The sequence below is a fragment of the Cherax quadricarinatus genome, chromosome 1 (genome assembly GCF_038502225.1).
Source record: "Cherax quadricarinatus isolate ZL_2023a chromosome 1, ASM3850222v1, whole genome shotgun sequence".
Lineage (NCBI taxonomy): Eukaryota > Metazoa > Arthropoda > Malacostraca > Decapoda > Parastacidae > Cherax > Cherax quadricarinatus.
Genome location: NC_091292.1, coordinates 90,769,528 through 90,784,768, shown reverse-complemented (window position 1 = coordinate 90,784,768; position 15,241 = coordinate 90,769,528). Strand labels below are relative to the sequence as shown.

General features: G+C 38.5%; 1 protein-coding gene across 3 annotated transcripts in view; it reads right to left on the bottom strand.

Annotated features, from left to right (window-relative positions):
- Nucleotides 1–15,241, bottom strand: part of Cog2 (conserved oligomeric Golgi complex subunit 2) — a 150,157-nt gene that overhangs the window by 56,567 nt on the left and 78,349 nt on the right. For all 3 annotated transcript variants that reach the window (XM_070083863.1, XM_070083875.1, XM_070083870.1), the window contains exon 7: nucleotides 10,075–10,195. In XM_070083863.1, coding sequence (XP_069939964.1) covers nucleotides 10,075–10,195 — 121 coding nt within the window. The remainder of the gene's footprint in view (nucleotides 1–10,074; nucleotides 10,196–15,241) is intronic.

Here is a 15,241-nt window from a genome sequence, read left to right as displayed (position 1 = left end):
AAAATCCTCAATTGCATAAGCCTTATAGATAAGGCTTGGCAGGGAGTGACTTCCAGGACGATGAACTCTGCTTGAAGAAAACTGTGGCCAGAATGTGTCCTCAAAAAGGATTTTGAAGGATTTAAGGCTGACCCTGATGACACTAAGCCTGTTGTGAAATCTACTGTGTCTTTGAGGAAGTCCATGGGGTTGGATGTGAGTGGCCAGGATGTGGAAGAGTTGGTGAATGACCACAGGGAAGAGCTAACCACTGAAGAGATACAAGACCTTTAACTGGAACAGCAACAGACTGCAGCTGAGGAAATTGCTTCAGAGGAGGAGAAAGAGAGGGGAGAATGTGCCGTCTTCAGTGATTAAGGACGTGTACAAAGTGGAATGAGTTGCAAAGTTTTGTGGAGAAATATCACTATAACAAAACTATTGCAAGCCATGTCTGCAACATGTTCAATGACAATGCCTTGTGCCATTTTAGGCAAATCTTAAAGAGATGCCAGAAACAGACATCTCTGGACAGATTTTTTGTGTGACAGGGGTCCAGTGACTCTCACGCTGGTCTTAATGCCAGTAAAAGACAAAGAAGGGAAGTAACCCCAGATAGAGCCTTGATACCTGAATTCCTTATGGACGGGGATTCCCCTTCCAAACAATAATCTCTCCTCCTCCCTCTCCCCTCCTCGCCGTCTTCATTACACCAACAAGAATCTTCAATAAAGGTAAAAGTGATGTTAAATGTTCATTTATCCATTTCATTAGTCATTTATATTTATTTCTCATTGTTTTCTGTATGTAAAACTATAGTGATTCTCTATAAAAATGTATTTTTTGTTAATATTTTTGGGTGTCTGGAATGGATTAATTGGATTTACATTATTTCTTATGGGAAATATTGCTTCAGTTTTCGTATGATTTGGTTTTTGTCAGACTTCTTCGAACGGATTAATCATGAAAACTGAGGTTCCACTGTAGTCTGAAGACAGAGAGTGTTGTTACAGTTTTGAAGATTGGAAATTTAGGGAAGGCAAAGAATAGAAGCGTTCACATGAGAACAGTATCAGGGAGAGAAGAGTCCATTTAGCATGAGAGTAAGGAGAGTTCATGAAATCAGAACGATAGCTAAGGCAAGAGAACAAACTGTGAAGAGTGTAAATTTCAGAGTGAAGAAACTGAGCATCACAGATGCAGAGGGAACAAAGGAAGAGAGAAACAAGAACACTTTTCTTGGCAGAAAGAGGATAAGAGAGGTGAATGTATATCCCACTGTGCATTGGCTTGCAGTAGATAGAAAAAGATAGCCAGTCATGGAACAGAGGACATGAACATCAAGGAAAGGAAGTAGAGAGTTATATTTACAATCAACTTTAACCTAGATTGAAGGAGCAAGATTGTTAAGAGTATCAAGAAAAGACTGGAAGGTACTTGAATCATGTGGCCATAGCACAAAGACATCATCTACATAGCAAAGCCAGAGAGAAGGATGTACCCTAATAGTAGGAAGTAGGACTGTTTTGAAATATTCCATATAAAGGTTAGCAAGGACATGGGCTAGAGGAGAGGCCACATCAACACCAAAAGTTTGAAAATAGAATTTTCCTTGAAAGGAAAAAAAAAAAGAAGTCCAAACAAAGGTGAGTTAGGTCGAGTAAGACATCAGTGGGGATAGGGAGAGGAAGCAGCCCTTCACTGGCTTTCACTCTAGGAAAATTGAGAGGGCCAGTAGCCCTCCTTCAGTGCTCTTTTTTTCTCTTGTGCTTTTATACTACCACTAATACTAATTCTTTCACTACTATTACTACTGTCACTACTCTACTACTTGTTTTACCATTACCACTACTACTTCTTCATTACTATTACCACTACTGCACCACTGCTGCCACTATTACAACTGAACAACAAAACAAACACCACCAACAATAAAACAAAACAAACAACAACAAAACACTAACACCATCTCCATTTCCTCCTCCTCTTCCTGCTCCATAATTCTGTTTTTTGGCTTTCACCACCCCAGCTTTGATTTGACAATAGTCCAGGATGGACTAAAACATCATTCTAAAGTTCCTCTCCTAAGTGCAGATTTTTGTGCAATCTCTAAATTTTCCATCAAATTTCCCCCCTTTTTTTTTTCTGTCATTACCTTCAGAAAAAGATTCTCTACCATTTCAGAAGATATTTTTTTTAAACTGCAACAATGTCAGCACTTGTAATTTTGGGATTAGTCCTTCAAAAACTAAAGTAGGCTTATACATAAGATCTTTCTTCTTCTTTCAACAAACCGGCCGTATCCCACCAAGGCAGGATGGCCCAGAAAGAAAAACGAAAGTTTCTCTTTTTAAATTTAGTAATTTGTACAGGAGAAGGGGTTACTAGCCCCTTGATCCCGGCATTGTAGTCGCCTCCTACAACACGCATGGCTTACAGAGGAAGAATTCTGTTCCAATTCCCCATGGAGATAAGAGGAAATAAACAAGAATAAGAACTAGAAACAAAATAGAAGAAAACCCTGAGGGGTGTGTATATATATGCTTGTACACATATTTGTAGTGTGACCTAAGTGTAAGTAGAAGTAGCAAGAAGTACCTGAAATCTTGCATGTTCACAAGACAGAGAAAAGGACACCAGCAATCCTTTCTTTCTTTCAACACACCGGCCGTATCCCACCGAGGTGGGGTGGCCCAAAAGGAAAAACGAAAGTTTCTCCTTTTACATTTAGTAATATATACAGGAGAAGAGGTTACTAGCCCCTTGCTCCCGGCATTTTAGTCGCCTCTTACAACACGCATGGCTTATGGAGGAAGAATTCTGTTCCACTTCCCCATGGAGATAAGAGGAAATAAACAAGAATAAGAACTAGAAAGAAAATAGAAGAAAACCCAGAGGGGTGTGTATATATGTGCTCGTATATGTATGTGTAGTGTGACCTAAGTGTAAGTAGAAGTAGCAAGACATACCTGAAATCTTGCATGTTCATGAGACAGAAAAAAGAACACCAGCAATCCTACCATCATGTAAAACAATTACAGGCTTTCGTTTTACACTCACTTGGCAGGACGGTAGTACCTTCCTGGGCGGTTGCTGTCTACCAACCTACTACCTGCATATACGTAAGATATGTGACAAATTAAGGATCTTTTGGACAAAGACTCAAGGATTCACCTAAACACCCAGTTTAGTTATACTCGCTTATATACAGTAATCTATTATCTTCTTTCTTCTTTCAACAAACCGGCCATACCCCACTGAGACAGGGTGGCCCAAAAAAAAAAGCAAAAGTTTCTCTTTTTAACTTTAGTAATGTATACAGGAGAAAGGGTTACTAGCCTCTTGCTCCCAGCATGTTAGTCGCCTCTTATGACATGCATAGTTTACGGAGGAAGAGTTCTGTTCCACTTCCTCATGGAGATAAGAGGAAATAAAAAAGAACAAGAACTAGAAAGAAAACAAAAGAAAATGCAGAGGGGTGTGTATATTTATAATTGTGCATGCAAGTGTAGTGTGACTTAAGTATAAGTAGAAGTAGCAAGACGTACCTAAAATCTTGCATGTTTATGAGCCAGAAAAGACACCAGCAATCTTACCATCATGTAAAACAATTACAGGCTTCCATTTTACACTCACTTGACAGGATGGTAGTACCTCCCTGGGCGGATGCTGTCTACCAACCTACTACCTAGGTAATCTATTTATATCAGATTCAAAATTTTCCTAAAAAAGCTATTAAAAAAATTATATGAAGCCCTGGAATTAACCAAATATGAATTTTGTTTCCATAAATTCATCAGAATTTAAAAAATTGCTAATCTGAAGTTAACCCCCTTAACTGTCCAAATGTAGATCTACGTTGTTACCACTAGCGCTCCAAACGTAGATCAACATTTCATTTTTCCTGCCTCCAAATTTGGAACGATTGGCCTAAGATGCCTGGTCAGTACAGAATGAGTCTTAACACTCAGTGTGTGCAGTACTAAAAAAAATCTGGGACCACTTAGTATTTTGTGGGAGCACCAGTTCAAATGAGCACCAGCTAGAGCAAACAGCACAGCAAACATAGCGATTCACTGATGTCATGTCATACAGGTCCGCCACCACAAATCTGGTATCATTGGGACCTGTAGTGTGCCGGATTACTAAGTCTGCCAGATTACAGAGTGGTTAGGTTAGAATACACTTAATAAAGTTAACCAACTTTACTTACACAAGAAAGTTCATTGAACATCAGCAAAAATCAAACATTTCTGCTACTTTGAGCTCAATTTCAAAGTACTTTTTGTCATGAAACCAATCAAAATCATATCTATTTCTGTAATATATCTTCCATTCTATCAAATGAGATCAAATAAATGAGAATACAACCATAAAAACCATACAAAAATATACCACTAAGAGGCAGCTAATGGCTGATAAGTGAACTCCCTTATTTATGGTCCAATTTTTTTCATTTTTGGTGTACATTAAGAAGCATCTTTCCATCATACATTGCCCAAGTTTCAATAAGATAGCCCAACAAACAACTGAGAAAAAAATAGTTACCAAAAATCATATATGGCAAGACCAAGCCAGGTACTGGAAATAAGTCATTTTGTCTGACTTTTCTGGGTTATCCTCAGTTCTCTATACATACGCTGCTATGTATGATAATCTATGTAACTGCAATTGTGTATATACCTGAATAAACTTACTTATTTCTATTCTCTCGACTGAGTACAAGAAACTACCCATTCACCTATTTCAACTATCCAGTAAAGTGATCAGAAATTGGCAATTTGGCCAATTTCACACAAATTTCAAAATAGGGTCCAGAATAAACAATGCAGACATTCCTGGCACTAAAATAACATTTTCTCTGTTCATTAGTCACATCTCGATTAGGAATTTTTATTCACACAAAAAATAGAAGATTTACTGACACTTATGCAACATATGGGAATCTTTATTAAGGAAACATTTTGCCACACAGTGCCTTCATCAGTTCAATATAAAGTGGAAATGGGTTAGAAGAGAAGGAGTTTGAGGTAATCAGTCCCTCAGCTTAGAATTAATGTGTTCAGTCCATCACTCTTGTAGAAAGTGCAGCATATGGCCAGAGAAGTTGCTTATATACTGTAGTCAGGTGAGTTGAAGCAGGATGAGGCGAGATTAGTGGAACCATCCACTAATCTAAGTAGGTCTTCGTCCAAAGGTTGGACAAGTATTGAAGAATTTCTTGTATCAAGATCCCATGATGTTGCAGTGTCATTCCAGGGTGAGGGACTAATTACCTCAAACTCTTCCTCTCCTAACCCATTTCCACTTTGTATTGGACTGATGAAGCCACTGTGTGGCGAAACGTTTCTTTAATAAAGATTCCCATATGTTGCATTAGTGTCTCAATCTCCAACTTGTAGGTTTTCAAAACCATTTATCACAGAAGATTTAGTGTTATGCAGACTACTGTAATATTGTATAAATAATGTCAACCCATTCGTGACTGCGTATGAGACTGGCCAGGTGGACTGGTCAATGATGTCATTTGTTTACTCTTGAACATTGGCAAAAACCAAACATTTCTGCTACTTTGAGCCCAATTTTGTCATGAAACCAATAAAATTCATATCTATTTCTGTAATATATCTTCCATTCTATCAAATGTGACCAAAAAAACAAGAATACAACCATAAAAACCATATAAAAATATAATGCTAAGGGAAGACTAATGGATGAGAAGTGAACTCTGTTATTTATCGTCCAATTTCTTTCAATTTTGGTGTATGTTAAGAAGCATCTATCTGTCATACATTGCCCAAGTCTCAATAAGATAATCCAACAAACAACTGAGATCCAATTCCCTAGATCAAGATCAAAAGCCCCTCACCAGCGTCAAGGAACCTCCCTTGAGGCCCACTCGCATCTTGAAATTTCGCTTGCATCTGGAAGGAAAAAAATCGACCGAGTGACTGATCATATCTTGAAAAACTTGCACGTTGGGGCACTCGTAAGTAAAGGTTCTGCTGTATACTCCAGTGTGCCTGAAACATTGCTGGGACCCATACAGTAGGGCCCCACTTATTCGACACGTTAGGTTCCAGGCTACTGCCGGAAAGCAGACTTCGCTGGAAAGCAGAACTCCATTTTTTCCATTTATAAATGCATATAAATGCCAGATAACAAGTTTACACTAACATATATTAAGTTAGCAATAGAACTAGGTGTAAAAAAGTAAGATACACACACAGTACACTCATTATTTACCTTAAAATATTTGTAGTCTTAATGTAGGGCAAAAGGTGAGTAGTATTTACTCTAAGAAGTCAGGTGTGGTAGCCCTCCTGGCCACCCCACCCACACATACTATACTATGATGGTTAAAGCTCCCTAGAGCGATAAAATGCATATATAGTACATGCATTATTTATCTTAAAATATTTGTAGTCTTAATGGTCTTAATGTAGGGTGAGAGGTGAAAAGTATTTATTTGTAGAAAGTTGTGTGGGAGGTATGGCATCCTGCCTGGCCACTTATACCTACTATGACATTAAGCTCCCTAGAGTGATAAAATGCATATATAGTACACTCATTAATTACCTTAAAATATTTGTAGTCTTAATGTAGGGTGAGAAGTGAGTTTTATTTGTATGAAGTCAGGTTGGGAAGTATGAGTAGCCAGGATGGGAAGCCCTCGCCACCCCACATAATCTAAACAAACCAGATAATGTAAAGTGACCAAAACCAGATGCGTTTGTGTACAAGTTGTTTCCATGTTGATACAGTAGAATAAATAGAGAGAAACACTCCCATTCTCATGTAACACCATTTTTAGAAGAAATGACACCCTCAGTGAAGGCATATGAAAGGAATAATTTTCTAGTTACCCCCAGTAATATTATAGTGACACATTTTCTCTGATGTTGGACTACAAGTTGCCTGGCTACCACAAGTCCTAAAAAGTTACCTGGCTACCACAAGTCCTTCAAGTTGCCCGGCTACCAGAAGTCCTACAAGATGCCTGGCTACCACAAGTCCTACAAGTTGCCTGGCTACTACAAGTCCTACAAGTTGCCTGGCTACCACAAGTCTACAAGTTGCCTGGCTACCACAAGTCCTACAAGTGCCTGGCTACCACAAGTCCTTCAAGTTGCCCAGCTACCAGAAGTCCTACAAGATGCCTGGCTATTACAAGTCCTACAAGTTGCCTGGCTACCACAAGCCTTACAAGTTTCCTGACTACCACAACTCCTACAAGTTGCCTGGCTACCACAAGTCCTGCAAGTCATCTGGCTACCACATCTCATTTTTTTTTTTTCAACAAGTTGGCCGTCTCCCACCGAGGCAGGGTGACCCAAAAAGAAAGAAAATCCCCAAAAAGAAAATACTTTCATCATCATTCAACACTTTCACCTCACTCACACATAATCACTGTTTCTGCAGAGGTGCCCAGAATACAACAGTTTATAAGTACACACGTATAAAAATACATAATATATCCCTCCAAACTGCCAATATCCCAAACCCTTCCTTTAGAGTGCAGGCATTGTACTTCCCATTTCCAGAACTCAAGTCCGGTTATATAAAATAACCAGTTTCCTTGAATCCCTTCACTAAATATTACCCTGCTCATACTCCAACAGCTCGACACGTCCCAAATACCATTTGTCTCCATTCACTCCTATCTAACATGCTCACGCACGCTTGATGGAAGTCCAAACCCCTCGCCCACAACACCTCCTTTACCCCCTCCCTCCAACCTTTTCGAGGACGACCCCTACCCCGCCTTCCTTTCCCTACAGATTTATACACTCTCCATGTCATTCTACTTTGATCCATTCTCTCTAAATGACCAAACCACCTCAACAAACCCTCTTCAGCCCTCTGACTAATACTTTTATTAACTCCATACCTTCTCCTAATTTTCACACTCCAAATTTTCTGCATAATATTTACACCACACATTGCCCTTAGACAGGACATCTCCACTGCCTCCAACCGCCTCCTCGCTGCAGCATTTACAACCCAAGCTTCACACCCATATAAGAGTGCTGGTACTACTATACTTTCATACATTCCCTTCTTTGCCTCCATAGATAAAAATTTTTGCCTCCACATATACCTCAGTGCACCACTCACCTTTTTTCCTTCATCAATTCTATGATTAACCTCATCCTTCATAAATCCATCCGCTGACACGTCAACTCCCAAATATCTGAAAACATTCACTTCTTCCATACTCCTCCTCCCCAATCTGATACCCAATTTTTCTTTATCTAAATCATTTGATACTCTCATCACCTTACTCTTTTCTATGTTCACTTTCAACTTTCTACCTTTACACACACTCCCAAATTCGTCCACTACCCTTTGCAATTTGTCTTTAGAATCTCCCATAAGCACAGTATCATCAGCAAAAAGTAACTGTGTCACTTCCCATTTTGTATTTAATTCCCCATAATTTAATCCCACCCCTCTCCCGAAACACTCTAGCATTTACTTCTTTTACAACCCCATCTCAAATTTATGTTAATTTATTCTACTGTGGGGTGTATTTAGATGGATTAAGCAAAATGTCGATATTAACGTTTTATACTATATTTAATGTTCCTTAAAGTGATTATTGTTGTGATATTATTATTATAATTATTAATATGGCATCTTCAGGACTAATAAAACACTCTTAGTGATTTTAATGTGTACCTGCATGCCAGCACAGTGTGTAAGTTTACTTAGGTACAGGTACACATATGTATAATTATCAGTTATAACAATAGTATAGGTATGGAGTCCACCTGGGCTACGTACCTACACTTACCTACATAGCTACACAATATTTAATGTGGCCCAGAGCCATATTATTACAATCAACATACCATGTTCACTGAGTTTAATTGTTTCTAACAACTACCTTTAGATGCCATCATAAACAAAGAGAGAAGTAATGAATAATTCAAGCCGAGAATTGTAAACAAAAGCGTTATGTATTAAGGAGAATGACGTAATGTTTTCCATCTGCCCGGCTACGACACCTCCATAGAATATACACATAAAATGTTTATATGTTATGTAACATGTTTCTTATATAATTTTGAAGAAAATATAATAGATGGATTAATAAAAATGTCTATATTAACGTAAAATAAGACATTTAATGTGCCCAAGAGTGATTATTATCAATATTACATAATGTTTTCCCTCCACCCTGCAACCACACCTTCATAGCATATAAACAGCATGTTTATATGCTATGTAATGTGTTTCTTATATAATTTTGAAGAAAATATAGATGGATTAATGAAAATCTCTATATTGCTGTAAAATTAGACATTTAATGTGCCTGAGAGTGATTATTATTACATAATAGAGAGATGTGCTCACAGAGAATATAAACAAACCGGGTGGCCCGTGCCGTATTTGAAAGACCACTTGCCTTATAGAAAGTTTTGGTCGTAATTTGAGATCGCAGTATTAGCGGAACGCTGTAAGGCGAAACGCCAAAAAGCGGGCCCCTACTGTAAATACTATGTGTATATTTCTAGATAATAATATGTGACCAAGATAGGTGAAAATGTTCACCTGTCAGCATGTTTGCGACTAGTTGAGTACTATTTCAGTACCTAATATTAGTGTCAGAACAAAGACTGGTTATGAAATCACAAGAACTACTACAAATTGCAATTATGAGAACATAAAAATTATATAAATTAAAAAAAATGAAAAAAAGGTATATCAGCAACACTTCTGCCAGTGGCAGGACTCCATGTTGCCATCATGTGAGCATCCAGCACTTATATCTTATATCTCGGTAAGAACTGACCCTAAAATTTTTTTTTATCCTATTACATGTAGAAAAATGCCCTCTTCATTTTAATATTTTTTTTTTCAAGATATTCGGAGCACTATGCGAGAAAACGTAGATCTACGTTTGGACAGTTACGGGGTTAATAGCCTTCCTTTACTTTGCATTATATAGTCACTCTCACTTTGGCAAAGAATACTCATACTGACTTAGCTTTTCATTAGCACCTATGACATTTGCCAAGTGAATTATGATATCAATCATACTACAAGATATATTTGGAAGCTTTTACAATCAGACTACAGAACTCTTACTTGATGAAATGTGGTAGGGTTTCCAGGATTAAAAATATGCTGTGTGCCAGTCTCTAAAGCTGTGACAATTTCAGGCCATGCAGAACGTTCCAAGAAGCTGTAGCCCCTTACTTTATCTGACCTGATAAAAGAAATTTCAGCAATGAAGAACAAAAAAAAATAAAATGGTATCACTATATACAAAAATTACATCCTTTCCAAGATACAATACTACATACCCCAAACGACACTCCTTACCCTATACCACTCATTAACATATCCCGACCTCACCTATGGTATCTGTGCCTGGGGATCAACCACAGCCAACCACCTTAAACCTTTAATAACCCAACAAAAAGCTGCTGTGCAGATGATTACCAGTTCCTGTGCTAGACAGCACACCCCACCACTTTTCAAAAGCCTGAATTTATTAAATATACGAGACATACACTCACATTATTGTGCCTACTACATATACAGAACATTATACTCCAAAATAAACCCTCCACTTAAACTTCTTCTTGATAGCTACAACAGACAGCACAGTTACAATACAAGGCATAAGGGACTCTTCAACATCCCTCATGTCAGTCTCACACCATGCAAAAATGCAATGCACATAAAGGGCCCGAAGATCTGAAATTCATTACCCGAACCGGTAAAGGATCCCCTGACTACAGTGGACCCCCGCATAACGATTACCTCCGAATGCGACCAATTATGTAAGTGTATTTATGTAAGTGCGTTTGTACGTGTATGTTTGGGGGTCTGAAATGGACTAATCTACTTCACAATATTTCTTATGGGAACAAATTCGGTCAGTACTGGCACCTGAACATACTTCTGGAGTGAAAAAAAATCGTTAACCGGGGGTCCACTGTACTTATAAATCATCTCATCTCTCAATACTAACCAAACCAACCAAAACAACTTCTGAGTTATCATATTATATTATACGACCACTAATCTATTAAACACCTGCCAATCCATGAAATATTACTGCTTGAACCATTAATTGTAATATTGTTTTATTATGTGCAACGTCAAGATTATTCTTATAAGCCTCCACCATGACTACCTCGCATTAGTATTAAGTTTAAATAAAGATTTTAATAAAAGTTAACCATAGTATTAAGATTAAATAAAGATTTTAATAAAAGTTAACCATAGTATAAAGATTAAATAAAGATTTTAATAAAAGTTAACCATTCTTATCTTGTCTAGATTTAAGTAGTTATTATGCACTAGGATTAGTCTGCCTAAACAGCCTGGCATGACAGTGACTTTCTTTGTACTTAGTAAACCAAAATTGTAATTACACATTGTAACCTTTACCAAGAAATAAAATCCTTATTCTTTATAACTTTCTGAAGGCCACCAAAGTTCTGTAGTATCTAATTAGGTAATTTCTTTAGATATTTTATTTTTATGTGTGTTCCATAATGAATCTCTTTTAACACTTTCATGACCAGACCCCTGATCTAACAATTGCTCTCAGTGTACAAGAATTTGAAAAAAAAAAAAAAAACTTATGAAATGATAAGACAATCTGTTTCCAGAGGTAATGAAATAAAAAGTACGAAATTTGTTGGAAAACTTAAAGAAACATGCTCTCGCAAAGTTAGCAGTCTCAGCAATATTTATGCATTGGCAATTTCACCCACTTTGAGCCCTATTTATGGCCAATTCCATTTTCTGTCAACCAAACTCATAGGTATTTCACTAGTATTCCTTCTATTCTATCGACTGAGTACAAGAAATTGCCAAGTTACTATTTCAACTACCAAATAAAGTGATCGGAAAACAGTACAGTGGACCCCAGGATTAAGACTTCATCGGATTAAGTAACGTTTTTGTGTCAAAATATTGGCTCGGTTAACGACGCTGAAATTGGTTAAAGCATTTCATCCCGAACGTGTCTGCGTGCAGTGAGCGGCCCGGACACTCCATGTACAGCCAGTGTGCCACTGTTTACCAGCCAATGAGGACGATTCCATGCATACATGCAATACATTTTGTATTATTCCATTGCTTTTAGTGCTTGTAACTGCTAAATAAGCCACCATGGGCCCAAAGAAAGCTTCTAGTGCCAGCCCTTTGATAAAGAGGGTGAGAAACACTATAGAATTCAAGAAAAAGTTTGCAGAAAGATACGAAAGTGGTGGTGGTAGAGGATGGTAGTGATGGTGGTACATCAGCCAGGGTACTTCCCCACACACCAGCTAGGGTGCTTCCCCACACACCAGCCAGGGTACTTCCACACACACCAGCTAAGGTACTTCCCCAAACACCAGCCAGGGTACTTCCCTACACACCAGCCAGGGTACTTCCCCACACACCAGACAGGGTACTTCCCCCACACATGATTTAATTTGAGTGGGACTTGCACATGAGTGAATAGAATTATCAAAGCTTATTGCTTGGGAAGCATTGAAAATTGGGTTGGGCAAATATGATTCTGTTAGTGGGATGGTTTGTGAAAGACCTGCCTAGTATGGGCCAACAGGCTTATTGAAGTGTTCCTGCTTTCTTATGAAGACAGCAAACACCCAGGGAAGTACTACCGTCCTGCCAGATGACTGTGAAACAGAAACCTGTAACTGTTTTGCATGATGGTAGGATTGCTGGTTTCTTTTTCTGTCTCATAAACACGCTAGATAACAGGGATATCTTGCTACTCCTACTTACACTTTGGTCACACTTCACAGACACGCACATGCATATACATATTCATACATTTAGGTTTTTCTCCTTTTTCTAAATAGCTCTTGTTCTTCTTTATTTCTTCTATTGTCCATGGGGAAGTGGAAAAGAATCTTTCCTCCGTAAGCCATGCGTGTCGTATGAGGCGACTAAAATGCCGGGAGCAATGGGTTAGTAACCCCTTCTCCTGTAGACATTTACTAAAAAAGAGAAGAAGAAAAACTTTATAAAACTGGGATGCTTGAATGTGCGTGGATGTAGTGCGGATGACAAGAAACAGATGATTGCTGATGTTATGAATAAAAAGAAGTTGGATGTCCTGGCCCTAAGCGAAACAAAGCTGAAGGGGGTAGGGGAGTTTCGGTGGGGGGAAATAAATGGGATTAAATCTGGAGTATCTGAGAGAGTTAGAGCAAAGGAAGAGGTAGCAGTAATGTTGAAGGATCAGTTATGGAAGGAGAAAAGAGAATATGAATGTGTAAATTCAAGAATTATGTGGATTAAAGTAAAGGTTGGATGCGAAAAGTGGGTCATAATAAGCGTGTATGCACCTGGAGAAGAGAGGAATGTAGAGGAGAGAGAGACATTTTGGGAGATGTTAAGTGAATGTATGGGAGCCTTTGAACCAAGTGAGAGAGTAATTGTGGTAGGGGACCTGAATGCTAAAGTAGGAGAAACTTTTAGAGAGGGTGTGGTAGGTAAGTTTGGGGTGCCAGGTGTAAATGAAAATGGGAGCCCTTTGATTGAACTTTGTATAGAAAGGGGTTTAGTTATAGGTAACACATATTTTAAGAAAAAGAGGATAAATAAGTATACAAGATATGATGTAGGGCGAAATGACAGTAGTTTGTTGGATTATGTATTGGTAGATAAAAGACTGTTGAGTAGACTTCTGGATGTACATGTTTATAGAGGGGCCACAGATATATCAGATCACTTTCTAGTTGTAGCTACACTGAGAGTAAAAGGTAGATGGGATACAAGGAGAATAGAAGCATCAGGGAAGAGAGAGGTGAAGGTTTATAAACTAAAAGAGGAGGCAGTTAGGGTAAGACATAAACAGCTATTGGAGGACAGATGGGCTAATGAGAGCATAGGTAATGGGGTCAAAGAGGTATGTGGTAGGTTTAAAAATGTAGTGTTGGAGTGTTCAGCAGAAGTTTGTGGTTACAGGAAGGCGGGTGCGGGAGGAAAGAGGAGCGATTGGTGGAATGATGATGTAAAGAGAGTAGAAAGGGAGAAAAAGTTAGCATATGAGAAGTTTTTACAAAGTAGAAGTGATGCAAGGAGGGAAGAGTATATGGAGAAAAAGAGAGAGGTTAAGAGAGTGGTGAAGCAATGTAAAAAGAGAGCAAATGAGAGAGTGGGTGAGATGTTATCAACAAATTTTGTTGAAAATAAGAAAAAGTTTTGGAGTGAGATTAACAAGTTAAGGAAGCCTAGAGAACAAATGGATTTGTCAGTTAAAAATAGGAGAGGAGAGTTATTAAATGGAGAGTTAGAGGTATTGGGAGGATGGAGGGAATATTTTGAGGAATTGTTAAATGTTGATGAAGATAGGGAAGCTGTGATTTTGTGTATAGGGCAAGGAGGAATAACATCTTGTAGGAGTGAGGAAGAGCCAGTTGTGAGTGTGGGGAAGGTTCGTGAGGAAGTAGGTAAAATGAAAGGGGGTAAGACAGCCGGGATTGATGGGATAAAGATAGAAATGTTAAAAGCAGATGGGGATATAGTTTTGGAGTGGTTGGTGCAATTATTTAATAAATGTATGGAAGAAGGGAAGGTACCTAGGGATTGGCAGAGAGCATGCATAGTTCCTTTGTATAAAGGCAAAGGGGACAAAAGAGAGTGCAAAAATTATAGGGGGATAAGTTTGTTGAGTATAGGTAGTGGGTTGGTAGACAGCAACCGCCCAGGGAGGTACTACCGTCCTGCCAAGTGAGTGTAAAACGAAAGCCTGTAATTGTTTTACATGATGGTAGGATTGCTGGTGTCTTTTGTCTGTCTCATAAATATGCAAGATTACAGGTAAGTCTTGCTACTTCTACTTACACTTAGGTCACACTACACATACATGTACAAGCATATATATACACACCCCTCTGGGTTTTCTTCTATTTTCTTTCTAATTCTTGTTCTTGTTTATTTCCTCTTATCTCCATGGGGAAGTGGAACAGAATTCTTCCTCTGTAAGCCATGCGTGTCGTAAGAGGCGACTAAAATGCCGGGAGCAAGGGGCTAGTAACCCCTTCTCCTGTATATATTACTAAATTTAAAAGGAGAAACTTCAGTTTTTTCTTTTGGGCCACCCCACCTCAGTGGGATACGGCTGGTACGTTGAAAGAAGAAAGAAAGAAGAAGTTTGTTGAGTATACCTGGTAAAGTGTATGGTAGAGTTATTATTGAAAGAATTAAGAGTAAGACAGAGAATAGGATAGCAGATGAACAAGGAGGCTTTAGGAAAGGTAGGGGGTGTGTGGACCAG